Below are 27,773 nucleotides of genomic sequence, written 5' to 3' on the forward strand. Positions count from 1 at the left end.
ACAACACAAGGAAGACCTTTTTACGACATTATTACCTTATTGTAAACCAAGAAAGCGTTATCATATAAATCAGAGTGGGAGACTTAGCAGACAACAAATGGCCTCAGGAATGCAATTACTTCTTTGAGGCAGAAATACAAAGGAGAGATGTTTAAATCGGCTACTATTTACGCCATTCAAAGAAGAATGTCCAAATCAGACACTATTTAAAATCCACCACACTATCTATCTATCTAGCTAGCTGTACCCAGACAGCAAGCAATGATTGACGCGTTATTGGGATTCCCACAAAGTTTCTAGGCAGAACACACCCTGCTCCAATATTACTGGCTCCAGGACATGCACGGCTGCACTATGATTGGCTGTAGTATCCCTGTAGAACACACCATACTGCTTAAACAAAATAAGCAAGCTATTATACTGGGAAAGCATCCTTTGTGAAGTTATGAGTCAAAATAAAAAAAGTGTACAGCAGGCGCTGGGAAGCATCTTTAAGCGATAAAAACTGCAAATATGTGTAAAACTCCAACCACACCATACTGCTTCCAGAGGATGGTCATCTCGTTACATCTGGGTAATCTGCCCTTCCCGCTATGCAGGAGCCAATCATGTTGCAGTGGGGCGTGTCTCCAGTTGAAACCAAATGTTTACAAACACTATATAAAAATACATGTTTCTGACAAATCAGACAACTTTTCCTGTTTTAGGTCAATTAGGATAAACCAAAAAAAAATCATACTTGCTAAATGCCAGAATAATGAGAGAAGGACTTTTTTTTTAGGTCATTTTACATGACTTTCCTCAAATTAACATATAGTAAGATTACTATGCCTTTAAATAATTTGAGAAAACCCAGATGATGATGTTGTTTCTCTAGAAGCTTACGATAGGTTTATTGACAAAATTTGAGTTAATTACAGGCATGCCTGTGGATGTATATGAACTAGCCAAAAATGATACACACAGCTTCTTAGTATATCGTCATGGAAAGGTCAAAAGAAATCAGTCAAGATATCAGGAAGAGAATTATGGACTTGCACAAGTCTGGTTCAACAAAGCGTGCAATTTCCAGATGCCTGAAGGTGTCACATTCATCTTTTCAAACAATTACACGCAAGTATAAACGCAATAGGAAATGTTCAGCCATCATACTGCTCGTGAAGGAGACGGGTTCTGTGTCCCAGAGATGAATGTGCTTTGGCCCGAAATGTGTATATCAACCCAAGAAAAAAAGCGAAAGACCATGTGAAGGATGCTGGCTAAAGCTGGTAACAGTGTGTCATTATCCACAGTGAAACAAGTACTATACTATACAGGGGTGGAAGCATCATTTTGTGATGTTGTTTACTAAAGGAGGGATTGGTGCACTTCACGGAATAGATGGCATCATGAGGAAAGAACAATATGTGGAAATAGTGAAGCAACATCTCAAGACATCAGCCAAGAATTTAAAGCTTGGCCACCAATTGGGCTTTCAAATGAACAATGACTTGAAGCATACTGCCAAACTGGTTACAAAAAGTTTAAAGAAGAAGAAGAAGAAGAAGAAGAAGAAGAATCATCTTTTATGGTCATGAACATGCATGCATGCACACGAAATTTGTTCTCTGCATTTAACCCATCACAGTGAACACATACACATGTTAGTGGAACACACTGGAGCAGGGGGCAGCTGAAACACAGCTGAAGCGCCCGGGGAGCATTTCTGGGTATCAGTGTCATTTCTGGGTATCAGTGTCAAGGACACCACAGCCATTAGTCCGGGGGATGTTGGCGGATGGTCCAGTCGGGGTCTTGAACCTAGGTCCCCCACTGTGGCAGGTGATGATCTTAACCATTGGGCCATGGCTGCAATGATACCAAATACTAATGAAATGTAAACTTCTGACTTTGAAGAAAGTCATGAAAAAGTCAAAAATAATAATAATTGTCTCATTATTCTGGCATTTAGCAAATAGAGAAAATGTTGCTAATCCAAATTGACCTAAAACAGGAAAAATTTAGTCTGATTTCATGTCAGACAGTGAGGGAAAAAGTACATGTCTTTTTATACAGTGCATGTAAACATCTGTGTTCATCTCCATCGAGCTATCGTTCTAGCTAGCTAGCTATTTAGGCATTAGTTGAAATTGAATGCTGTATTTGGGCTCGTTATTGCTGTTGAAAGAATAACCAATACAAATCCGTCACCCCACGGGGCATATTTGTAGGTTTGTTTTCCTTTAGTTGAAAGGAGGTTCTAGGTAGACAACATAAATTGTCCGAGATCACATTACACCTTGATTGTCCTGTGTGACTTGCCCTTTGCCCTTTTCAGTCCTGCTCTTTTTTATGCTCCTGCATCCTTAAAAAAAACCTAATACAATAAAGAACAATTAAAACAGAGAGCTGGAGCTTTAATCAAAGGTAAAATAGGGTAGGCTACCATTCTTGGCGAGGAGGTGTAAATGTGGTGCAAATGAGCGCTTTTTGAGCTATTGGACATGGAGGTGTGGGGGTTGTATCTCTGCAGTGTCTCAACCCCTCCCCTCCGTGAGTCCCAATGCTCCCCCTCGCAGATTCCAGCGTTAACTTAATTGGAAAGGGACTGAGGGTTGAGGAGGGAAGCGTTCAGCCCATTAGCAATCCCTCTGTGGCAGGCGGAGCCGAGAGGATCACAGACTCACAAATAGGAGGATTAAAATAATCAATAGGCCTCCCTCTCACTCTCTCTCTCTCCCTGTCTCTCCCTCTCTCTCTCTCTCTCTCTCTCTCTCTCATTCACACACACACACACACGCACGCACACGCAAACAAACCTATATATGCACACACACGAAGAGTGTGAGGAATACCAGTTGCACTCCACTTTTAAATGTTGTCTTTGGACTGTTGCATATTAGCTTTGGGTACACTAACATACACACAGGCACACATGCACACACACACACACATCGTTAATTTAAGACTTGAATAAATGAGCGCAAGTAAAAAGGTCAGTGAGATGAAAGCAGTCAGACCTCGCTATATGCCATCTTAATTTCCTTTTATTCCATACTTCAAGTTCAGAATATTTCTAATAATGTACGGTATAGTTGAATACATTTTAATAGTTACTAGACTTTAATTTATTTATAGTTACAGCATAGGTGGGGAACAATTTTCAGTTTTCCTTTGAGGGCCATAGTACATTTATGAAAATAAATATACCGTATGATGCAATGACCAAACAGAGGTTTATTATTATAAGTATGTTATGAGCATTTGTCAGTTAGATGTTTATGTGTTTTAAAACAGGTCCTTTGAGGTTTTATTTTATGCTAAAAAATATTGGCACTGTATATGTGTATTTACATAATAAAATAGAGAAATAATCAAACATGTATAATAATCACAATCATTGGATTGGATTAATGAATATAATCATAATATAATACATGTAAAATTATGCAAGTGCTCTTTGATTCAATAGTGTATTGTACACTATTGAATCTGCTTCAGGATTGCAAATGTCACCATTGTCAAATCGGGATTGATTTTAAATTGAAACAAAGTGCTTACAGTTCACATTGCTGTGTGATCATGGATATCTATTAGTATGTCCATTAAGCTCAATTTAATAACAAAACTGATTTTGGAGACGTTATTTTTAGCCATCTTTTTTATTGATGTCTGTGTAGATTGTTTTATTGATCTAAAAACACATTTAATACCTCATTTAACTCATGTGGTATATTCCTTAAAATTAACTAAGATTTACAGTATATTGTATATTATAATGGGATTTCAATGTTCCTTGGTGTGGCTCTGTTTTTCAGTAGTTTTATTCTAACATGTTTTACTTTCGTCCTGTGTCTTCTTGACAGCATGACACAGTTTTAGGAATGATTTCTGTTCTGTTTAATGATTTGAATGAATTCGATCATTTGTATTGTCTATGGTACGATACTTCTGCTTCGGTAACTGAGGACATACGCGGTTAGCATAGGTTCCAATTTACTTACAAATCTGGGTTATATCACTACTGTAAACCAGGGTTTATAATAGTTTGGGATTTTCCATTATAGTTAGTTTTAATTTCGTTTTAACTTTTGTTTTTTCAATTCAGTTTGTTTTAATTAGTTTTTACAGCAGGTTTTTATTAGTTTTTCATTTTTCAAAAATCGTTTTAGTTTAGTTTTTATTAGTTTTAGTACTAGTTTTAATTTTTTTATTCAGGCTATTTCTCAAGTGTGATATTATAAAACAAAGATCACATTAAGAGTTTGGTCATAAAAAAAAAATTACCATTTAAAAAAAATGTGCAAACTTACTAACAGATGATATATTGGATAACGGCGGCACGGTGGTGGACTGGTTAGAGCGTCAGCCTCACAGTTCTGAGGACCCGGGTTCAATCCCCGGCCCCGCCTGTGTGGAGTTTGCATGTTCTCCCCGTGCCTGCGTGGGTTTTCTCCGGGCACTCCGGTTTCCTCCCACATCCCAAAAACATGCATTAATTGGAGACTCTGAATTGCCCGTAGGTGTGAATGTGAGTGCGGATGGTTGTTTGTTTGTATGTGCTCTGCGATTGCCTGGCATCCAGTTCAGGGTGTACCCCGCCTCCTCCCCGATGACAGCTGGGATAGGCTCCAGCACGCCCACGACCCTAGTGAGGAGAAGCGGCTCAGAACACAACATACAGTAAAACCATTCATGAGACACATGCTGTAGTATGGGCTTTTGTATGTGTGAATATGTTTAACTTACCAAAAAAATGAAGTTCTTATGAGGCATGTTTTCCATCCCTTGTCGCTAAATAGCAAACCTCTGAAGAAGACTTTCAGATTTGTGACTGTTAGACAGACATAGATAAAAAGTAAGCTCACTCTACCTGCTGTTTCTCCAGTGAAAGGTCAGCCAGTCTGTTTTTGTTTGTTTGTTTGTTTGTTTTTTGTTGAGTCCATGATTATTGTGACAAAGCTTGTCAAGTTTTCCAAGTAGTACTGTGAAAATGTCCCATTGTTGCAGTAGTTCAATAACCTGCTGTTTCAGCGAGACAAACTCCTTTTCTGCTTTCATATCTGCCTTTCGTGGCGGGAAACAGCATCATTTTGAGACTCTTGGCAGTTGTCCGTGTCTGTGAGTTTCCCCAAAAGACAAATAACCGACATGCAGGTTCCGTGTAGGCGCTCGCTAGTCGGTAGTTAGTCTAGCAGCTTCCTGGAAGGAAGCAGTTGCCCCCTAAAATAGGCCTAACAATGCCACTGGAGTAAGGTGCACCTGAAAACTGCTCAAACCTGTCAAACATTTAAGGTTGGCCTAAAAAAGCTTCTGCTTTTTCAAAAGTCATATTATTTTACCTTTTACCTTCATCCTTATATGTTGATGTTTTGGGATTTTATTTTTTTTCCTGATTGTTTTATTTTGATTTTCATCTTTTAATTTAGGTGACACCACCTGTTAGCACATCCACCTCACGGTTCTGAGGACCTCGGTTCAAATCTGGCCTCGCCTGTGTGGAGTGTGGGGCATGTTTTCCCCGTGCCTGCGTGGGTTTTTCTCCGGGTACTCCGGTTTCCTCCTACACACCAAAAATATGCATGGCAGGTTAATTGAAGACTCCGTTGTCCGTAGGAGTGAATGTGACTAATGGTTGTTTGTTTATATGTGCCCTGCGATTGGCTGGTAACCAGTTCAAGGTGTACCCTGCCTCCTGCCCGCAGTTCGCTGGGATAGGCTCCAGCATACCCGCGACCCGAGTGAGGAGAAGCGGTGTAGAAAATGGATGGATGGATGGATCTATAATTTCATCGCTGACGCCACGCGTTAAAAAAGACACACAATCTTTGGACTACAACGGCGCCTCTTACTGGACATTCCGACGTATTACAGCACCTGTATTGTACTACCGCCGTGCTGCCTCCTGGTGGCGGCCGACGTCGTCCATTTGTCTGCAGTCAAAGATGGCGGTACGGAAGAAAGACGGCGGCCCGAATGTCAAATATTTCGAAGCGTCTGATACAGTCTCTCAGTTTGATAATGTGCGCGTCTGGCTGGGAAAGAATTACAAAAAGGTACTGGCAGCATGATTTGTAGACTTGCTTTTTTCACGCTGAAAACGTGGACACTGAGCGACGGGCTCACAAGGCAGTGACAAAGAGGAGGGAGGGTGCTCGGCATCCAGCTGCTCGCTTCACTCGGGGCAGGATACAAAAGGATGCTGAGCTCGTAGCGGCGCCAGATGTGGCTTTATCCTCGCGTGCTAGTGCATTGGGAATGACGAAAGAAGCGGCGCACGCGTCGGCTTCTGAGCGAGGGCTTCACGCTGGGACGTTAGCTAGCTAGGTAGCTAACCGGCTAACGGTCCAGGAGCACATCCAGATGTTGGCTGGATGGATGTGGCGCGCGCCAACTGGATGTCCACGCTGCTTGACTACAATTCACAAATAAAATCGTTGTTATTTGAACCATTCCAACAACATGCAACACCAGCCAAGTGCCTGAATCACCCTCAAGCCAAATCAGTTGTTACAATGCTTCAAAATCGAGATGCTGTGCCAAGACGTTTGAGCATTTATTTGATATCCAGCTGAAGTTTCATGTATTACTAGTCTTTGTCACAAATTTTCATTCATAATACAGCACACTAGTAAAGTATGAAGTAAAAGTTCAAATGACAAGCGCTGCTAGCAGTGAAGTGGGAGATATTAACTAGTAGAATTTTATTATGTTGCTAGTACAAGTAGCAGCGGCACGGTGGAAAAGTGGGTAGCACATTCACCTCACAGTTCTGAGGTTCCTGGCTCAAATCCAGCCTCCCTGTGTGGAGTTTGCATGTCCTCCCAGGTGTCAAAACTGGGGGCCCTGGGGCCAGAGCTGGCCTGCCACATCATTTTATTTTGCCCGCGAAAGCAAATGATGTGCGTCAATTTCATGTTTCTTGTGACAATATCAAAATTGCATATCGTGTTCACTTGCAATAACGTTGAGAGACTCACTGCAAGCATTTTTTTGTTACCAATCCCCTTTTTAAAAGAAATTTAGTAATAGTTGGAAAACATGCTTTTATTGGCTTCTGATTTCAAAACTAGTTATCCATCAATTTGTATGTGTTCACAGTCACAGGGCCCTCTGAGGGAAGTCATAACAATGATGTGGCCCATGACAAAAATGAGTTTGACACCCCTGCTCTAAATTGTCTGTAGGTGTGAATGCGACTTTGAGTGGTTGTTTGTTTGTTTCTGCCCTGCGATTGGCTGGCGACCACTTCTGGGTGTACTCCACATCAGCCTTCAGAAATCAATTTAAAACTCTGTAAACTTCAGGGAACTTTTTATTGATTAGAATTTTCAGTTAACTTTAGAAGCGATGCTGCTGACCCTGAGAACTCCCTGTACTTTTTGTTTTTGTTTTAATTTAAAACAAAGATAAGTGAAAGATTAGCAGTTCAACATTCATATGGAAATTTTGCAAAGCTGGGAGCTCTGTGCACTTTTTGTTAGAAGTTTGAAACAAATCTGCCTATTGTCTAAGATTTAAATAAATAAACTTTAACGTGTTGCAAATCTGAAAAGATGTTTATTAAACATACGATTAACGGCATTTAAATTAAGTCTTGGAGTTTGTATTATTAAAAATTTTGACACCAATAGTTTCCCTTTTACTGCAAATGAATATCACCTCCAAATATCAGCTATCAGCCTCCTTGACTAATGATAATTGGTATCGGCCGTGAAAAAAACATTAGTCTATCACAACAGGGACCAAGGACTGGCGCAGATAGTGAAAATCTGCATGTTATTGACATGCCCCAAAAAGGTTTCTAATTGCTTATAGATGCCACAAAATGGTGGCAGAGGACTCCTTTCACCTAAATAAAATTTCTCAACTCACTTCCAGAAAAAACAGCAAATAACCGAGAAAAGGTTCCCAAAATGTGTCTTTGAATGAGTTATTTCGCGAATGCCGAAATGGGAATATGTGGGGGTTTACTTTATGTTACGAGTGAGGTAAAACTGCACTAGTTGACATCTGAATCAGAATGCTTTTTATTTGTGTCAAAAACACACAAGGAATTTGTCTCCGGTAGTTGGAGCCGCTCTGGTATGGCAATAGACAGCCATTTCAATAAAACAATACTTTTGAGACATAAAAACACACTACGGAGGGTCACTTAGCAATAAAAGGTTACCGGTAATGTGGTAAAGGTGATACAATTACAGTTGTGTGAATGAGGTACAGTCCTCTAGCAATTTAATGGCAAGAGGTAAAAAGGTGTTGGAATGTCTGCTGGTTTTAGTTTGCATTGATCAATAGCACCTGCCTGAGGGAAGGAGCTGGAAGAGCTGGTGGCCAGGATGTGGAGGCTCCAAGATGATTTTGCACACTCTTGTCTGAGTTCTGTCAGCGTGCAAGTCCTCAAGGGTGGGTAGCAAGGTACCGACGATTTTTCCAGCAGTCCTGATTGTCCGTTGCAGTTGGAGTTTGTCCTTTTTTGTGGCAGCACAAAACCAGACTGTGATGGATGAACACAGGACTGATTCGATGACTGTTGTGTAGAACTGCCTCAACAGCTCCTGTGGCAGGCCGTGCTTCCTCAGAAGCCACAGGAAGTATATCCTCTGCTGGGCCTTTTTGAGAATGGAGTTGATGTTGGTTTCCCACTTCAGGTCCTGAGAGACTGTAATTCCCAGGAACTTGAAAGTCTTGACGGTTGACAGGGCAGTTGGACAGCGTGAGGGGCAGCCGTGGCGAAGGATGCCTTCTGAAGTCCACGATCATCTCTACAGTCTTGAGCGTGTTCAGCTCCAAGTTTTGTCGGCCGCACCAAGGCCACTTCCTGTCGATACGCCGACTTGTCACCGTCTTTGATGAGGCCAATGACTATTACTACTAATAGTACTAGTGAAGCACAAAATGTTAACTAATAGAATTCTATAATGTAACGAGTAGTACTAGTAGCACGTGGTCTAGAAATCCAACCAGTGTGCAGAATTGTCTTACTCTTGAGGACAAAGAGGATAGTACAGGGACCTTAACCGAGATATTATTGAATAAATGCTCAAACGACTTGCCATAAGCTGCTGGCCAAGCACGCTGTCAGATTTTCAGCAGCCTCAAATGAAATATGTTTCTTCTTTCAGTACATCCAAGCAGAGCCCCCAACCAACAAGTCTCTGTCCAGTCTTGTTGTCCAGCTGCTCCAATTCCAAGAGGAAGTGTTCGGCCGACATGTCAGCAACCCCCCGCTCACCAAGCTGACTGTATGCCACATGCTCTATAAACTTGTAACTAAACTGTAACGGCCTTTTATTCATAACAATTGTAATATTTGTCCCCAGATGAAATCTTTTCTGGACTTCAAGGCTGGAGGTGCTCTTTGCCACATCTTGGCGGCAGCCTACAAGTTCAAGAGTGACCAAGGATGGTAAGACTTTCTTTCTAGCTGGTGTCACTACAGTATACAGTGAATCCCGTTTATCGCGGAGAATACGTTCTAGACTTATCTGCAATAGGTGAAAATCCATGATATATCTATTTTTTTACATAGTTTTACACCCCCCACCACACACACACACACACTTTAAACACATTTCATCTTATTAGAACACTTTTTAAAGTATTTCATAGCACCTCTCATGGGTGTTTCTAGCCCACTTTTGGTGGTGCTGAAGCACCCCTAAAATAAATCCAACCATCCCTAAAATTTAAGAGATCAAATAATTCTTTTTAACTGTATGTCATTTTTAACTACCTAGAAAAGTGTAAAACCCTACAGTACTTTGTTGTAATGTTATATTTTAACAACAAAAATACAGCACCTCCCATTACCTCAGAAATGGTTTCTACTAGACTCTGAGCGCTCTAGCACAGTGCGCTGAGCAAAGAGATACAGGTATATGCTTCCTTCCAGTGTATACAGAGGTGCTGCTGTATCAAAATGTGTTCTCTTCTCCCAGGTATTAAGGTTACAATATGTTTATTTTATGATTCCAATCCATTGCTATTTTGTTGTGGCTCAGCATTTAAATAACCTTTAAGAGGCAGAGCATGCTGGCTTCATACTGTTTATTAGTCATTCCCAGTTGAACTTCACTTTAAAACTGACACATAAGACAAAAAAGATTTAAACCTTGTATATTTAAAACCTAAAATGTTCAAGCAAACATTATCTAATGAAACATTGCTAGCTTAATTCTAACATTTTATGTGAAATGTCATAAAGAGGCTAAAGGAAATTAGCATAGATCTGTGATTCTTAAAGTGTGTAACGTACCGATGGTGGCATCCCTCCAATCATTAAGAGATGTGAAAGAATCACTGAATTAAATACAAGTAAAAATGTTAAAATGAAGCTAATAACTTTGCAAACAGCCTTTTTAAATGTTGTTTTTTAAATCCAGCACAGTACTTTTTTTTTTTTTTTTTTTTACTTTTCATGCACAGAACACTTTTCAAGTGCAATATATTTTTTAAGTACAGTTCAGTTGTTTAACTTTTAAGTACAGACACATACAACTTAATTTAATCACTTAAGTACAGTTTTTTTTTCAAATACTTTTTTATACTTAAGTGCAGTTTTAATCTTCAAATTGTTCACAATTACAGTTACTGTTGTTTACATTCATAAATATACGTTTTACTTTTAATACAACCCCATTTCCAATGAAGTTGGGACGTTGTGTTAAACATAAATAAAAACAGAATACAATGATTTGCAAATCATGTTCAACCTATATTTAATTGAATACACTACAAAGACAAGATATTTAACATTCAAACTGATAAACCTTGTTTTTAGCAAATAATCATTCACTTAGAATTTTATGGCTGCAACATGTTCCCAAAAAGCTGGGACAGGGTCATGTTTAGCACTGTTACACATCACCTTTTCTTTTAACAACATTCAATAAACATTTGGGAACTGAGGACACTAATTGTTGAAGCTTTGTAGGTGGAATTCTTTCCCATTCTTGCTTGATGTACAGGTTCAGCTGTTCAACAGTCCGGGGTCTCCGTTGTTGTGTTTTACCCTTCATAATGCGCCACACATTTTCAATGGGAGACAGGTCTGGACTGCAGGCAGGCCAGTCTAGTACCCGAACTCTTTTACTAGGAAGCCACGCTGTTGTAACACGTGCAGAATTCGGTTTGGCATTGTCTTGCTGCAATAAGCAGGGGCGTCCATGAAAAAGACGTGGCTTGGATGGCAGCATATGTTTCTCCAAAACCTGTATGTACCTTTCAGCATTAATGGTGCCTGCACAGATGTGTAAGTTACCCATGCCATTGGCACTAACACAGCCCCATACCATCACAGATTTGAACTTTGCGTCCATAACAGTCCGGATGGTTCTTTTCCTCTTTGGCCCGGAGGACACGACGTCCACAATTTACAAAAACAATTTGAAATGTGGACTCGTCGGATCACAGAACACTTTTCCACTTTGCATCAGTCCATCTTAGATGAGCTCGGGCCCAGAGAAGCCGGCGGCGTTACTGGGTGTTGTTGATAAATGGCTTTTGCTTTGCATAGTAGAGTTTCAAGTTACACTTACGGATGTAGCGCCGAACTGTATTTACTGACATTGGTTTTCTGAAGTGTTCCTGAGCCTATGTGGCGTTATCCTTTACACATTGATGTCGGTTTTTGATGCAGAGCCGCCTGAGGGATCGAAGGTCACAGGCATTCAATGTTAGTTTTCGGCCTTGCCGCTTACATGCGGTGATTTCTCCAGATTCTCTTAACCTTTTCATGATATTATGGACCGTAGATGATGAAATCCCTAAATTCCTTCCAATTGTACGTTGTGGAAAATTTTTCTTAAACTGTTCTACTATTTTCTCATGCACTTGTTCACAAAGAGGTGAACCTTGGCCCATCTTTGCTTGTGAATGACTGAGCAATTCAGGGAAGCTCCTTTTATACCTAATCATGGCACCCACCTGTTACCAATTAGCCTGTTCACCTGTGGGATGTTCCAAACAGGTCTTTGATGAGCATTCCTCAACTTTCTTTTCTTTTTTGCCACCTGTCCCAGCTTTTTTGCAACGTGTTGCAGCCATAAAATTCTAAGTTAATGATTATTTGCTAAAAACAATAAAGTTGATCAGTTTGAACATTAAATGTCTTGTCTTTGTCGTGTATTAAATTAAATATAGGTTGAACATGATTTGCAAATCATTGTATTCTGTTTTTATTTATGTTTAACACCACGACCCCTGTGAGGATAAGCGGCTCAGAAAATGGATGGCTGGATGGACAATGTCCCAACTTCATTGGAATAGGGGTTGTAAAACGTCTGCCTCATTTTTGATGATGGCACCTCGGCCTACTCTGTTACTGTGTTTTAATGTTGGCCATTGTGGTGGTTCTTGGAGAGTATTTTTTGAGTTGGTACTTGGTGTAAAAACTTTGAGAACATCACACCTTCAAACAACTGCTACTTTAACACACACAGAGCAACAATACACACAAACAGAGCACAGAGCAATACTCACAGGCAGGCATACAGGTTATTATCTCTGCTTTGTGGGAACAATGAATATTAAAATGACAAAATGTACTGGGGTGTACTGGGTTCATTGTCTATTTCACTTGGCGGTGCTGCTTATCATAACAGATTAGGCGTGAATATAATAGCGTCGCACATATGCATGTTGGCCATGGCACAGTTTCGTGTGTAACTCCAGTCTAATTTCCTGGTAGGCGCAGGTTTGACTTCCAGAATCCGTCTAGGATGGACCGAAATGTGGAGATGTTCATGACGATTGAAAAGTCCTTAGTGCAGGTGAGTCTGCCTCTTTTGTATATTTTATAACACACAAACCTGCATTTCGAAATGTTTCCATAATTCACAAAACTTTGTTTACTTAACATTTATTGCCTCTTTTGGCACTGGAGGTCAATTGGTTCCATCCTGAGTCATGCAAACAGAAATAATGAAGTTAATAATGATGTAAGCATATTTTGTACTTCAGAATAATTGCTTGAGTCGACCAGTCATCTACTTGAGTTCTGACATCGAGCCAAAACTGTTGGGGAAGCTGAAAGACATCATCAAGAGACATCAGGTGTGTTTTCAACCACATTGTTTATAAATCACTGTGCTGTGAGAGATTATTAGGTGTGTTGCTGGGAATGATCAAATTTAACTTAATTACCGTATTTTCCGGACTATAAGCCGCTACTTTTTCCCCGCGCTCTGAACCCTGCGGCCTCTGCAACGATGAGGCTAAAATATAGATAATATATAAATGCTTAAAACATGACCGGTTCCCATAATGCACTACGGTTTGGGCATGCACAGATGCGTGCCAGCGTTTAGAAGAAGACGACGCTAGTTTTTGGCACACTCAACGCAAAATGCAGCACCACACGCACGACCGCAAAATTGTTTTTATTTTTCACACCCTCATCATGGAAAGTACAAGAAGAAAGGCGTATGATGCAGCTTTTAATTTGAAAGCCATTAAAGCGGCACTCCGAGGTGAGTGGGAGGCTTGGATGACCAGCGGCGAGAAATCTTTCACAAAAACTGGCCGCATAAGAAGATCATCCTTTTCAGAGGTCTGCCAGTGGATCTTAAAAGCGTGGAGCAGTGTGAAAGAATCTACGATCACCAACAGATTTCGAAAGGCTTGACTGCTACGTGAGGAGAACAGCACAACTTCAGCGGTAACTGTGTCTCAAGATGAAAATGACATTGAGAGCGACACTGACAGAGAGACTGAAATGGTGTGTGACGGAGATGTTCTGAGGCTCTTCAACTCCGACACTGAAGAAGACGACTTCAGTTGTTTCAGTGAACAAGGAGGAGGATGAATAAAAACAATGACTTTTCTGTTATGTTTGAGCCGTTTTACTGCTGTGTTACAGGCACAGTTTGGAAACAATTAAGGTATGTAAATAAACGTTGACAAAATCTTTCTGTGTAAATATCTAATTTCACAATGTAAATATCCGTGGCGTATAGTCTGGTGCGGCTAGTATATGTAAAAAAAAAAAAAAACATTTCTGCAAATTTAGTGGCCGCGGCTTGTGAATACAAGCGCTCTATAGTCCGTAAAATATGTAGTAGTAGTCTGAAAATTATTTGCTACAAATAATATATCTTTGTTCATCTAGCTATGCCAGTGACATATAGTGACTGGCAAATCAATTACATGTTTTTTTTTTTACCAAATGCCAGAAGGCTCATAATTTACCTATGTATCCACTTTTTGATTGGTGGCCGTGCCAGCGGTTGGGAGACCCTAATGATACATTTGCATGACTCTTCACAAACTGTGTGCTTTAAATAAGGCATTTATTAAGATTATTGCTACACTTTTCCTGATTTGTCTAATTTTCTTTTACCTATTGACTTCTATGAATGGAATCTCATGCAGGGCTCAGTGACTGATGACAAAAGCTCCAGCTCCCATGTTGTTGTTCCGATTCCCAGCAGCTTGGAAGAAGGTAAGGCTTCAAATGCTTTGTAGGGAGGGGGCTGGCTCTGAATTTTTGTCTTTTATTAACATTTGGTCAATTATTTTTAACATAACAAAATGTTAAAAATAATTATTTTCACACGTTTATGTTTATTAGCGGTACTTAGTACAGATATTGCTTCCTCCAACGTCACATCATGCATTCATTTACCCCAAGTTCACGTGCAGCAGCTCAATTGCCTTTTTCATCGCACACGGCTAAAAATAGACGAGAACATGATGCCCCTGGAATAGGGAAAATCCGCCATTAAGATGTAGTGGTCAAAGCTGGGGGGAAAAGGTCCTGGTTTATTGTCTGAATTTCTGGTAATATCTCCTTTTTTTCCAGAGGAGTGGGTACGCCCTGTGATGAAGAAGGACAAGCAAGTACTCCTTCATTGGGGATATTTTCCTGACAGGTTTGTTCCCAGTTGGCGCTCCATTAGATGCTCATTTTGGAGGGCAGAGGAAGCATGCGAAGCACCATTTTTAGTTATAGAGCATCTTTTTTGCCTTTCTCGATTAAGTTATGACACCTGGATCCCAGCTAGTGAGATTGAGGCCTCTGTGGAAGATGCCCCCAGCCAAGAGAAGCCAAGGAAGGTAGTTGAGTGCAAGAATTTTCCATACAAAACTTTTGAACTCTCACTTTGCCTTAAATCCTGGATGCTGATGGCGTGGTCTTGGTCTGCAGGTCCACGCAAAGTGGATTTTAGACTTGGACCAGTATAACGAGTGGATGAATGAGGAGGACTACGAAGTGGGAGAAGGCCACCCTAAGAGGAAGAGGATATCGGCCAAGACTCTTACGGACGAAGTGACCACTCCTGACGAGCGGAGAGACAAGAAGCCCGTCGGTGCCAAGAAGAGGAAGCGTTCACCGTCACCGTCTCCCACACCACCACCGCAGGAAAGCAAGAAGAAGAACGCTAAAAAAGGGTTGGTAACGGTTGCCATTGTTAATTGAAAAGTGTATAGCCATTACACTACATGTCAAATTAATTGTGTGTGACAGGCCGACGACCCCGTACACTAAATCCAAACGGGGCCAGAGGGAAGAGGAACAAGAGGATCTCAGTAAGGACTTGGATGAAGCATCACCTGTTCCTGCATCTGAAGATGGAAATGCAGTCAAAACGAGTGCGCAGCATGCAATAAATTCGACATTCAATAATTGTCTGTTTTTCTCTTTGTATTTGTAAATACGCGAGCCAACTGATCACCCATTTGTCTTGTTTTTCTAGATAGCACCAAGAAAGACTCTGATTCAACACCAGTCAAGGGAGGAGCAGATATGGGTGAGGAAGAAACAGTAGGAATCTGTCTTAATTTGTCTTTGTTGGACAACCCAACATTCTGACTTTAGTTTTTTACTGTCTGTATGTGGTTGCTCTGTGATTTTAACAGATGAGCAAGAGGATGAGTCCATGGAAGTAACAGGAAAGGTAAGATGTTGTGTACAGAGGGAGCCATAACATGTTATGACATGTACAATCATTGGCCACAAGATTAGGTACACCTGCATAATTTGATGAGATCCATATATAGGAGGTGTGTCAAAAATTCAGATTCTGATTCATAAATGATCATTTTCAGTTTTGATTGACACTGTCAGAGTAGAAGAAAAACCTCTGGCGTTCTATTCATCCATCCATCCATTTTCTGAGCCGCTTCTCCTCACTAGGGTCGCGGGCATGCTGGAGCCTATCCCAGCTATCATCGGGCAGGAGGCGGGGTACACCCTGAACTGGTTGCCAGCCAATCGCAGGGCACATACAAACAAACAACCATTGGCACTCACATTCACACCTACGGGCAATTTAGAGTCGTCAATTAACCTACCATGCATGTTTTTGGGATGTGGGAGGAAAACGGAGTGCCCGGAGAAAACCCACGCAGGCACGGGGAGAACATGCAAACTCCACACAGGCGGGGCCGGACATTGAACCCCGGTCCTCAGAACTGTGAAGCTGACGCTCTAACCAGTCGTCCACCGTGCCGCCCAGTATCTATCCATTAATCTTCAATACTACGTCAATGATTATTTCTGATTGTATCAAATCTTCTCATTAGATTGTGCAAGTGTACATAATGTTGTGGCCTATGAGTGACTCTTGTACGTTCCCGCAGGAAGAGGAAGAGGGCTCCCCGAGTGTTAAGGGGGAACCGGTCAAAGGCTTAGACCTTCACGAGGACAACGTGACGGAACAGACGCATCACATCATCATACCAAGCTACGCTGCCTGGTTTGATTACAACAGGTAACAACAAACTCAAGATGGTCACATCACGGGATGCTTTTCTCCTTGGTATAAGCTCACCTACTAGTGGACATGACTCATTGTGTCATCCCCTCAGCGTTCATGCTATTGAGCGTAGAGCCCTTCCAGAGTTCTTCAATGGGAAGAATAAATCTAAAACCCCTGAGATGTAAGTACATTTGTATTTGCAAAACTTCTTTTAAATGGTTATAATTCTTGGAATGTGCATTGGGCATCAAATCATGCATTGTACACTTAAAGTTACATCTCTCTGCTCCCACCAACCAATAGCTACCTGGCATACAGGAACTTCATGATTGACACTTACCGACTAAACCCTCAGGAGTACCTCACCTCCACCGCCTGCCGCAGGAACCTGGCTGGAGATGTATGCGCAATCATGAGGTATGTGAAGGGGTAGAAAATGTTTTTATCACTACAGTATTTCCCACAAAGGAGCCCTTTTGTGAGTAATTGACATCCTCCTAAACGTTTTTTTTTATAAATGATTATATCGTATTAATAGTTTAAACTGTAGATATACCACAAAATATGATCCATAGTCCATTATCATTTCAAACTCATCTTACATTACCTTTAAAAATAGATCACTTACAGAAAAATATGATCCATAGTCCATTATCATTTCAAACTCATCTTACAACATTACCTTTAAAAATAGATGGCTTACAGATGACTTTATCCATCCAGCCATCCATTTTCTTAACCGCCTATCCTCATTAGGGTCGCGGGCGTGCTGGCGCCTATCTTAGCTGACTCTGAGCGAGAGGCGGGGTACACCCTAAACTGGTCGCCAGCCAATCGCAGGACACATAGAAACAAACAACCATTCACACTCACATTCACACCTACAGGCTATTTAGAGTCGTCAATTAACCTACCATGTATGTTTTTGGGATGTGGGAGGAAACCGGAGTGCCCAGAGAAAACCCACGCAGGCACGGGGAGAACATGCAAACTCCACAGGCGGGGCCGGGATTTGAACCCCGGTCCTCAGAACTGTGAGGCAGATGTGCTAACCAGTCGTCGACCGGGCCGGCGCTTCTGATTTGAAAACTGGCTGGCTATTCATCAATGTGTTGTGTATACTAATTACAGTATATGAGGTAATCTTTCATTTATATGGGTTCACAGTTGTAGCGGCCCTCCGAGGGAAGTCATAACTATGATATGGCCCGTGACAAAAGTGAGTTTGACACCCCTGGTATAGAGTATAGTGGATTGTGGGTGGTACAAACAAAGACAGGCCACCGAGCCGCCCCAGATGACTTTATTTTTTTTTTAAATTGTGCCTGAAGTCTGCATGGAGACATGCTCATGCAGCGAAGACTCCTAACTTCCACTAACAATGCAGGCTAAAACATAACTCCTTTTTGACATACAAATCTTCCCTTCAACATACTTCCTTGAGACCAATTCCTATTTAGACAGGCCTTTAGTATCATCTGTAGAGTTATAAAAATAATTAAAAAAAAACCTAACACAAATAGGTGATTTTGTGGGTAGGTGGAAGATTAGTCTACTTATTAGATAAATTACAGCTGTGGGAAGTAGAGGCAACTGGCGACAGTATTTTGTCCTCTAGGTTGTGACAAAACTAATCAGAATCCAGGTGTACCAGGTCAGTACCATTAAGTACCGTTAATACAAAAAAGGCCATCATTTCATATTTAGATTAACTTCTTTAAAAACAATTGAAGCAATGCCATAGTGTGAATGTGGTACGTCTCCAACCTTAGGATCCAATGTCCTTCTCATTGAAATGAATTAATTCAGTTCATCTTCCCTTGCAGAGTCCATGCCTTCCTAGAGCAGTGGGGACTGATCAACTACCAGGTGGACTCTGAGAGCCGGCCCACCCCCATGGGCCCCCCACCCACTTCCCACTTCCATGTCCTGGCAGACACTCCATCCAGTCTTGTGCCCTTACAGCCCAAGACGTCCCAGGTCTGTACACATATGGAGAAACACACACACAAACACATTAGTATTATTTAACGTGTGTTGTTGTAGACTCCCACACCCCAGCAGATGTTGCCCTTCCCAGATAAAGTGAAGGATAAACCAGCAGACCTGCAGAACTTTGGCTTACGGACTGACATGTATAGCAAGAAGTTGGGCTCTTCGAAGGTAAACATCAAAATCAAGACAGATGTCAGTAGTTTGGACGTACCTTTCCAATTGATAACATGAGAAAGTGTCTTCAAACTTGTATTTATTACGTAATGTATTTGGGCACAGAGCAAGAGTGCAGCAAACTCTATGAGGGATTGGACAGAGCAAGAAACACTACTACTACTTGAGGTACATCAGTCACCAATCAACCCGGTTTCAAATTTCACAATATCATTACCAATTAGAGAAAAAATACTTTGCATTTGAATTTGAATTTAAGCCCTTACTGATTGCAGGGATTGGAGCTGTACAAGGACGACTGGAACAAGGTGTCAGAGCACGTCGGCAGCCGCACGCAGGACGAGTGTATCCTGCACTTCCTTCGCCTGCCCATAGAAGACCCCTATCTGGAGGAAAGCTACTCCTCCCTGGGACCACTGGCTTACCAGCCGGTGCCTTTCAGCCAAGCAGGAAACCCCGTAATGAGCACAGTGGCATTCCTTGCCTCTGTCGTGGACCCCCGCGTGGCCTCTGCAGCTGCTAAATCTGCTCTGGGTGAGATGTTGCAAATTTTCATTAATTTATGCCTTTAAACTGAATTATTCAATCACAAAAAGGTCAAAGCAAAATGTCCGCCCCAAAGCTTTACAGTGATAATTTCTCCATTTGGAACAATGCTACTGCAGACTAAAGCACCACTCTATGTAAAAATAAGTTGGTACGATGGCGGCGAGCCAGGAGCTGCAGAAAAGAAAGAGAATGTCAAAAGGTTTGGTTCATTTCACATTTAAAAAAGAAGATAACACAGTGCAACGTGCCTACCGCAAATCTGAACTAATTAACATATATCATAATCGCAGGTCTATTGCCAGCACAAAGTATCAAGTTTAATATAGCCTACCACTGCTAGTTAGAACGAATAGTAATTCCCCCACAAGTGGTCAAAGATAGACACAGGGAGGGGTGCACTTTCAGTAGCTTTATTGAACAAACAGTAACAAAATAAATATGTAATAAGCACTTTCATACGTGGGCTGCTACAGCTACAATTGACGCCCAGGCATTTAACAGGCAGACTGGCTAACAGCCAGCTGCAAACCTGAGCTCACAGCAGCCAACGCTACACTCTGATTTGCTGACTCCTGCATCACTTACCAGACCAGACCCCATCTTTTAAAGCAACACACTCAAAGTTACAGATGTTACATTGTCGAACGTGAGGAAGGTGGCACCAAGTCAGAATCAGAATCATCTTTACTTGCCAAGTACAGTGGGTATGGAAAGTATTTATACCCCCTTAAATTTACATATTGCAGCCCTTTGCTGAAATATTTTAAGTTTATTTTCCCCCACATTAATGTCCACACAGCACCCCATATTGACAGAAAAAAACAGAATGGTTGAAATTTTTGCAGATTTATTCAAAAGGAAAAACTGAACTATCACACAGCCATAAGTTTTCAGACCCTTTGCTCAGTATTTAGTAGAAGCACCCTTTTGAGCTAATACAGCCATGAGTCTTTTTGGGAATGATGCAACAAGTTTTTTCACACCTGGATTGGGGGATCCTCTGCCATTCCTCCTTGCAGATACTCTCCAGTTCTGTCAGGTTGGATGGTGAACGTTTGTGGGCAGCCATTTTCAGATCTTTCCAGAGATGCTCAATTGGGTTTAAATCAGGGTTCTGGCTGGGCCATTCAAGAACAGTCACGGAGTTGTTCTGAAGCCAGTCCTTTGTTATTTTAGCTGTGTCCTTAGGGTCATTGTCTTGTTGGAAGGTGAACCTTCGGCCCAGTCTGAGGTCCTGAGCACTATGGAGAAGGTTATCGTCCAGGATATCCCTGTACTTGGCCGCATTCATCTTTACTTCGATTGCAACCAGTCGTCCTGCCCCTGCAGCTGAAAAACACCCCCACAGCATGATGCTGCCACCACCACGCTTCAGTGCTGGAACTGTATTGGACAGATGAACAGTGCTGGTTTTCTCCACACATGCCACTTAGAATTAAGGCCAACAATTTTTATCTTGGTCTCATTAGACCAGAGAATCTTATTTCTCACCATTTTGGAGTCCTTCAGGTGTTTTTTTTAGCAAACTCCATGCAGGCTTTCATGTGTCTTGCACTGAGGAGAGGCTTCTGTCGGCCACTCTGCCATAAAGCCCCGACTGGTGGAGGGCTGCAGTGATGGTTGACTTTCTAAAACTTTCTCCCATCTCCCGACTGCATCTCTGGAGCTCAGCCACAGTGATCTTTGGTTCTTACCTCTCTCACCAAGGCTCTTCTCCCCCAATTGCTCAGTTTGGCCAGACGGCCAGTTCTAGGAAGGGTTCTGATCGTCCCAAATGTCTTATAAGACTAAGATAATATAAGACTGCTGAGGCAGTTCTACACAGCGGTCATCGAATCAGTCCTGTGTTCTTCCATCACAGTCTGGTTTGGTGCTGCTACAAAAAAGGACAAACTCCAACTGCAACGGACAATCAAAACTGCTGAAAGGATTGTCGGTACCTCCCTACCCACCCTCGAGGACTTGCACGCTGCCAGAACTAAGACAAGAGCGTGCAAAATCCTCTCGGACCCTCCACATCCCGGTCACCAGCTCTTCCAACTCCTTCCCTCAGGTAGGCGCTACCGATCAATGCAAACTAGAACTAGCAGACATTCCAACAGCTTCTTCCCTCTTGCAATCAACTTCTTAAACACCTAACCTACAATTCCATTGCAACATGCTGGCAATTTTTTTGTCTTGAGTTTGTTGTCACATTTCTGTCGGGCCAATTATATATTACTCGTGCACTCACAGTAGTAGTCTTGCCACGCTGCACTATTTGCATATCTGTTGTTGACCAATACTGGCCACTCATGCCAGAGTAGCATCTGCTCCATTTGCACACTGACTGAGGAGTATCTGCAACATTTGCACAATCAACATTGTCCCAGATTATCGCACTACTCGCTTGAAGCCTCGGCGCCCTTTGCACAATGGTCATTGCATCGGACTATTGCAATATTAGTCATTCGAACTGCTCTAAGTGCTAGAGGACTCTGCATCTTTTTGCACAATTGTCAAAAAAAAAAAAAAATGTACCGGCATTTCCAGATAACTAGCAACCCTTTATTGCTCAGTGACTGTTTTTTTTTGTCAATGTCTTTATGTCTCAAAAGTGTTCTCTGTCAATTGACTGTCTGTTGTCGTAGTAGAGCGGCTCCAATTACCGGAGACAAATTCCTTGTGTGTTTTTTGGACATACTTGGCAAATAAAGATGATTCTGATTATGGTGGCCACTGTGCTCTTAGGAACCTTAAGTGCAGCAGAATTTTTTTTGTAACCTCGGCCAGATCTGTGCCTTGCCTCAATTCTGTCTCTGAGCTCTTCAGCCAGTTCCTTTGACCTCATGATGCTCATTTGCTATGACATGCACTGTGAGCTGTAAGGTCTTATATAGACACGGGTGTGGCTTTCCTCATCAAGTCCAATCAGTATAATCAAACACAGCTGGTCTCCAATGAAGGTGTAAAACCATCTTAAGGATGATCAGAAGAAATGGACAGTACCCGAGTTAAATATATGAGTGTCACAGCAAACGGTCTGAATACTTATGGCGGTGTGATATTTCAGTTTTTCTTTTTTAATAAATCAGAAAAAATTTCAACAATTCAGTTGAAAAAACACAAAAGGAATTAAGGTTTCTTTGTACTTGCGTGGACGGCGACTGCGCTGACATCACTGCGGCTGTCCTGCGCGTTGTTTGCCTTTATACTCGAGCGCAGCCCACGTGCGCGGTTTTGAAAATGTACTGCAGTTCACCTCCAAGTCAGGAGTGTCGCTACGGCTGGTAATGGCGAGGACACCACAGGGTGGAGCTTCCTCTGCATTTTTTGGGCGATTTCCGGTAGCCGTTTTTACTTTCCTTTCAGTAACAAGGAACAAAGCAACAATGGCGACCATGGAACAGTGTCTGCTAGAACAAATGGACCTATATGACCAGATGATAGATTTAATAATGCTGCAAAATTGATCGAGAAGGCGGCGGCGTAGATGGTACGTAGAACCAAGGGGCACGCTGAGTACATCATCACAGCATGTGACTAAAATGGACCAATCACGAGAGATGATGTCCGCGGCGTTCGACGCGCAGCAACAATTTTTTCCGTGTGCGCGTCAAGCTACGCAGAGGGGCCGCACGGGCCAATTCGTCGGTCACGTGATGCAATGCGGGCGTTGTCGGCCGCGTGAGCGGAGGAGTATAAAGAGGCCTTTAGGGCGCTCTAGTACGACAACAGATAAAAAATATTTTTGAGACACCAATAATACCTGCAGCTCACATGTACTTTTTGTTGTTTCATCATGGAAAATGAGTTTTTATACGATTAATCGGTAGTATAATTGGCAGACTTTTTTATAGTAAAATTAATAGCTGCAGCCCAAAGCAGTAAGTTAACCTCTCCTCTTCGTTCCTTCTCAGAGGAGTTTTCTCGTATGAAAGAGGAAGTTCCTGCGGCCCTTGTTGAGGCTCACGTGCGGCGGGTGGAGGAGGCGGCGAGGGTCAGTGGGCGACAGGACCCTCTATATGGCCTAGAGGGTAGCGGCATCGCTGGTACTGGCCTGGAGGAAGGCGAGAGACCGGGTAGGGCTGACACGTGCAGTTACAACACAATAATGAAACAAGGAAATTCTAAAAACTTTAATGGTGGTCTCAATTGTATTCGTCTCAGATGAAAACAATGATGAAAGTAAGAGTGACAGCCAGTCCAATGAGGAGAAGAAGGATGCCAAGGTAGGAAGCGTTTTTCTCATGCTTGTTTTGCCAAGTGAAGGCTGGTAGACTCACACTCTCCGCTCACTTCCCCACAGGACTGCAAAGATGGCGCAAGCGAGGAAGAAGAGAAGGTTGCAGAGAATGGGAAGAAAGAAGAGGAAAGAGGAAGAGAAGCTGAAGGCGAGAGGGAGGCGGAAAAAGCCGAGTCTGAAATGGGTAGGAAAACGCCACAGGGCGCCATGATGGCCAAAAAATAAGCATTACCTCTCACACTCACCAAAAAAAACCTCAAACATACATCCACTCAAATGCAAAAATCTTAACACTCACCAAAAAAACCCAAAAAAAACACACACACTTACAAAACTTTTACACACTGAAAACCTCTCACACACACCAAAAAAACTATCACTCCCAAGTTCTTACATGAACTAAAAACACCATAAAAACACAAAACTTCTTACGCACACCATCCTCACCAAAAAAACTTCCTCTCTCTCTCTCTCTCATGCACACACACATAAACAGCCCTGTCACACACCAACAGCTCATACACAACAAAAAACACACAAAAAATCTCTCACACACCAAAACGTTATCTTGTCCACCTAAAACTCTAAAACAAACAAAAACCTCACACAGGAAAGAAGTTATGTTTTTCCTGTGTGAGATCTTTGTTGTCTATGGCGAGGCCTTTTTGATTGTATGAGGCAAAAGAGGTTGTGTCTCATACAGGCTTTTTTTGTCTGAGACAAAAAAGGTCTCAAACAAGAAGAAAAAGATAGCTTTTTTTCTCTGAGGTTTTTTGTTTAAGCACGAGGATTTAGAGTGAGTAAGACAACATTTTAGATGTGTTTGAGAGGTTTTTCTTCGTGAGTGAGAGTTTTTGTGTGTGTGATAAGTAAATGTTATTTCAGGCCTAAACAGCACCTGATAAAAGGGTTTTCTGTCACATGCAGGAAAAATCGGGTTGTCATCAAAGGTGGAAAGCTTTTTTTTCTCTCTCTCAGGTGACGGCGTGAAGGAAAAGGATGGGAAAAGAGGTGAGGAAGGGCATAGAGAAGGTGAGAGTGAGGGAGAAAAGAAGGCCAAGGTGGAGCGGGATGTGGGTGAGGGCAACCTTGCCACTGCTGCTGCGTCTGCGCTCGCTGCAGCAGCCGTCAAAGCTAAGGTAAAGTAAAGGGCACAAAATCATAGGACTCAAGTGTAGCATCCACTTTGTATCTGACTGTAGTTGCCGTTTATGTCATTACCAGCACTTGGCTGCCGTGGAGGAGAGGAAGATCAAATCTCTGGTGGCACTCCTGGTGGAGACTCAAATGAAGAAACTAGAGATCAAATTGCGACACTTTGAGGAACTGGAAACCATCATGGACAGAGAGAGGGAGGCTGTGAGTGGTGGCTTGTTGGAAGAAGTGTTGTTTTCTAAGACAACAGTTGTAAGCGTTGCACGTTCTTGTCTGTCTCCTCGGTTCCAGCTAGAGTACCAGCGACAGCAGCTTCTGGCCGACCGTCAGTCGTTCCACATGGAGCAGCTCAAGTACGCCGAGATGAGAGCTCGCCAGCAGCACTTCCAGCAGATCCAGCATCAGCAGCACAGCCAAGCCGGGGGTCCTCATCCCCCCCAGACCGCTTTGGGCTCCCAAGGCTCAGCCACGGGCCAGCAATCCGCCAGCACGCCGGCGCCGCAGCCATCCCCCAGCGCCACGGGGCCGGGTCCGGAATCTCAACCGCCTCCGGGTGCCCACACGTCACCCCCGTGTCCCCCAGGCCAGACCGTGACTGGCCACTCCAGCTCCAGCAGTGCCCCTGCACTCCACGGTCAGTGAGAAGCAAAATTGCATAGCAGCAGCTAACTGACTAACTGCCAATGAATCCTTTGAATGGAGCTCCATGCTATTCTGTTCTAATTCATCATAGCTATGTGACTACAGTCAATCCAATGTTTTTTCCTGTTCCCATCACACCACTCACAGAATCCAACACTCCTCTACCAGCCGAAACAGTCCATCCCTCTGCTTCAGTTCCACCTTCACAGTGAGAGATGAAGAATTGCCTGATGAATGACACTGACCACTTTCAATACGGCCGCTAGTATCTCAAATAAAAATAAAAACATTTTTAGTTTTCTTATCGAACCAGACAATTGATGTGAGGGACAAAATAAAAAAAGGAGACCAACACTTGACAAGAATGATAACATGTTTAAATTGCAGCAAGAAAATTCAGATGAATAATTTACTGTTGGTTGTCACACTACATGATTTTACATTTCTGGAGAACTATGAGGGTCTTAACTTTTGTGCTGGAGGAAGAGAAGAGTCATCTTGTGGCTTTTATTTTCTACACCAGTCCATAGCAGCTAATTCAGTCTCAAGTCTTATGGATGACTCCTGACTTCCCCCTTTGGTACTAATTGACATATACAGTATGTAAGAAAAAAAATGCACTTTTAATCTTTCCTTGGGTCTCATTTTAAGACTTGAAGCATCCATGAAATTGAACTTAAGCACTTATATAACTCTTTTGCTGTCTTAAATACCTTTTCACATTAAAGAATTGATTGGAACTCTCCTCTCAATTAGGTGGACACTGATGGACACATTTTCATAAATATGTTACATGAACATTGTCTGGATGCCATTTGAAACAATGTACTGTAAAGGGGATATTCTGTTACAATTCCCATGTATTAGTATGAGATCTGATTGCAAATACTGACAATGTGTCCTCCAGTACTTCCTGGAGACAAGAAAAACATTTACCTTTTCAAGTACTTTAATAATAACGTTCCAGCACTTGGAGAGTAAAAATGATATACCGAGGAACTTGAGATGGTGTAAGGAATGTAGTGCTGTCTGAAAGGAATGACAGAAGCAGCAACTGCAAATTTTGTCATCATTTGTGTCTGTTGCTAAACCAAAACGTTTTTTTTTTTAAATCATGTTATCTCACACTTATTCAGTGAGTCTTAATTGTTGTTGTATGGGAAATGAAGAGGATTGGCCGGTTCATTTGAAGTTACATAATGAAGAAGAAAAACAAAAGGCAAAGGAAAATTGTCCTTTGGTATCGGCAACAATATCCTCACTTTTTATCCTATCAATTTTTATATTTTATAGTCTGTTTTTCCATCATCTTTCTTTGATATCAACATTGTAACGGAATATTGTTAACTTTGTAACCTCTAGATACCCTTTGTGTGATTGTCAGAATGTGTGTGAAGGCATACCTTGACGATCTGGTGACTTACTACCATGCAGTTTTATTTCCAGTGCCATTCTGTGTGTGTATGTATGCGTGTGTGTGTGTGTGTGCGTGCGTGCGTGTGTCTGTGTGTGTGTGTGTATGTCGGCTGTGTGTCATGAAGTATAACCCTGTCAACAGGTGAACTTGTATGTTTTGTCAGTATTTCACATCTCACCTAAGCTGTGAGGAAAGTTACCAACATCTGTGTTATGAGTACATTACGTGGACTTTGTGAAAGGAAATACCGCTTTTATGTGTGTGTTCAGTTCCTGTCTGTTTACACTCTGCTGAAGGAAGCAGCTCTTGCATTGGTTATTACAAGATGTCCATATGTCCTCAGTAACTCATCAATTTAATCTGTGCTCAATCTGGCAGTTTGGATCTCAAAATCTGAAGAGGTTTTAATTACATAATGTTGAGGAAAAAAAATAAAAGAATGTAAAAAGCATTGTGTATGCAAGTTATTTTTGTATGCACTGAGCAAGAACGCACCACCATGCAAAATGAATGACCTTTGAGTCCCGAGTGGACCATGTTCCGCGGCGCCTCGGAGCTCTCATTTACCGATCGAGCTATGTTCCTACCCTCACTATGGTCACGAGCTGTGAGTCGTGACCGAAAGAACAAGATCCGGGATACAAGCGGTCATAATGTGTTTCCTCCGCAGGGTGTCCGGGCTCTCCCGTAGAGATAGGGCGAGAAACTCAGTCATCCAGGAGGGGCTCAGATTAGAGCCGCTGCTCCTCTACATTGAGAGGAGGCAGATGAGGTGGCTCGTGCATCTGACTCAGATGCCTCCTGGACAACTCCCCGGTGTAGTGTTCCGGGCATGTCCCACCCCGCGGGAGGAGACCCCGGGGACGACCCAGCACACGGTGGAGAGACTATGTCTCCCGGCTACTGCGAATTCCTCGGGATCCCCCCGGAAGAG

General features: G+C 42.3%; 1 protein-coding gene and 1 long non-coding RNA gene across 6 annotated transcripts; one reads left to right on the forward strand and one right to left on the reverse strand.

The window, feature by feature from the left end:
• Positions 1-899: 899 nt before the first annotated feature.
• LOC133483713 (uncharacterized) lies at positions 900-5,756 on the reverse strand. 2 transcript variants are annotated; one of them, XR_009790182.1, is made up of 4 exons: positions 4,853-5,756; positions 4,729-4,788; positions 4,293-4,627; positions 900-1,848 (listed from the first exon to the last, which is right to left on the reverse strand). It is a non-coding gene; the product is annotated as an uncharacterized LOC133483713 (long non-coding RNA). The 2 variants fall into 2 exon arrangements; XR_009790181.1 differs by having other exon boundaries at positions 4,729-5,756.
• Positions 5,757-5,902: 146 nt separating this feature from the next.
• On the forward strand, positions 5,903-27,290 carry smarcc2 (SWI/SNF related, matrix associated, actin dependent regulator of chromatin, subfamily c, member 2). Of its 4 annotated transcripts, none has more exons than XM_061785295.1 (27): positions 5,903-6,035; positions 9,105-9,224; positions 9,303-9,388; positions 12,671-12,752; positions 12,943-13,035; positions 14,353-14,422; positions 14,783-14,852; positions 14,961-15,036; positions 15,128-15,372; positions 15,449-15,573; positions 15,678-15,731; positions 15,841-15,878; positions 16,564-16,694; positions 16,792-16,863; positions 16,986-17,099; positions 18,509-18,662; positions 18,729-18,845; positions 18,957-19,019; positions 19,127-19,385; positions 21,262-21,453; positions 23,300-23,461; positions 23,550-23,611; positions 23,689-23,809; positions 24,604-24,764; positions 24,850-24,984; positions 25,072-25,414; positions 25,570-27,290. In XM_061785295.1, the coding sequence occupies exons 1-27, from the start codon at positions 5,925-5,927 to the stop codon at positions 25,632-25,634; spliced, it is 3,321 nt and encodes a 1,106-aa protein (XP_061641279.1). In that variant the 5' UTR covers positions 5,903-5,924; the 3' UTR covers positions 25,635-27,290. The 4 variants fall into 4 exon arrangements, with proteins under 4 accessions (XP_061641279.1, XP_061641280.1, XP_061641281.1 ...); XM_061785296.1 differs by having other exon boundaries at positions 12,677-12,752; XM_061785297.1 differs by lacking the exon at positions 21,262-21,453.
• The last annotated feature ends 483 nt before the right edge of the window (positions 27,291-27,773 follow it).

Source organism: Phyllopteryx taeniolatus, chromosome 9 (genome assembly GCF_024500385.1).
Source record: "Phyllopteryx taeniolatus isolate TA_2022b chromosome 9, UOR_Ptae_1.2, whole genome shotgun sequence".
NCBI lineage: Eukaryota > Metazoa > Chordata > Actinopteri > Syngnathiformes > Syngnathidae > Phyllopteryx > Phyllopteryx taeniolatus.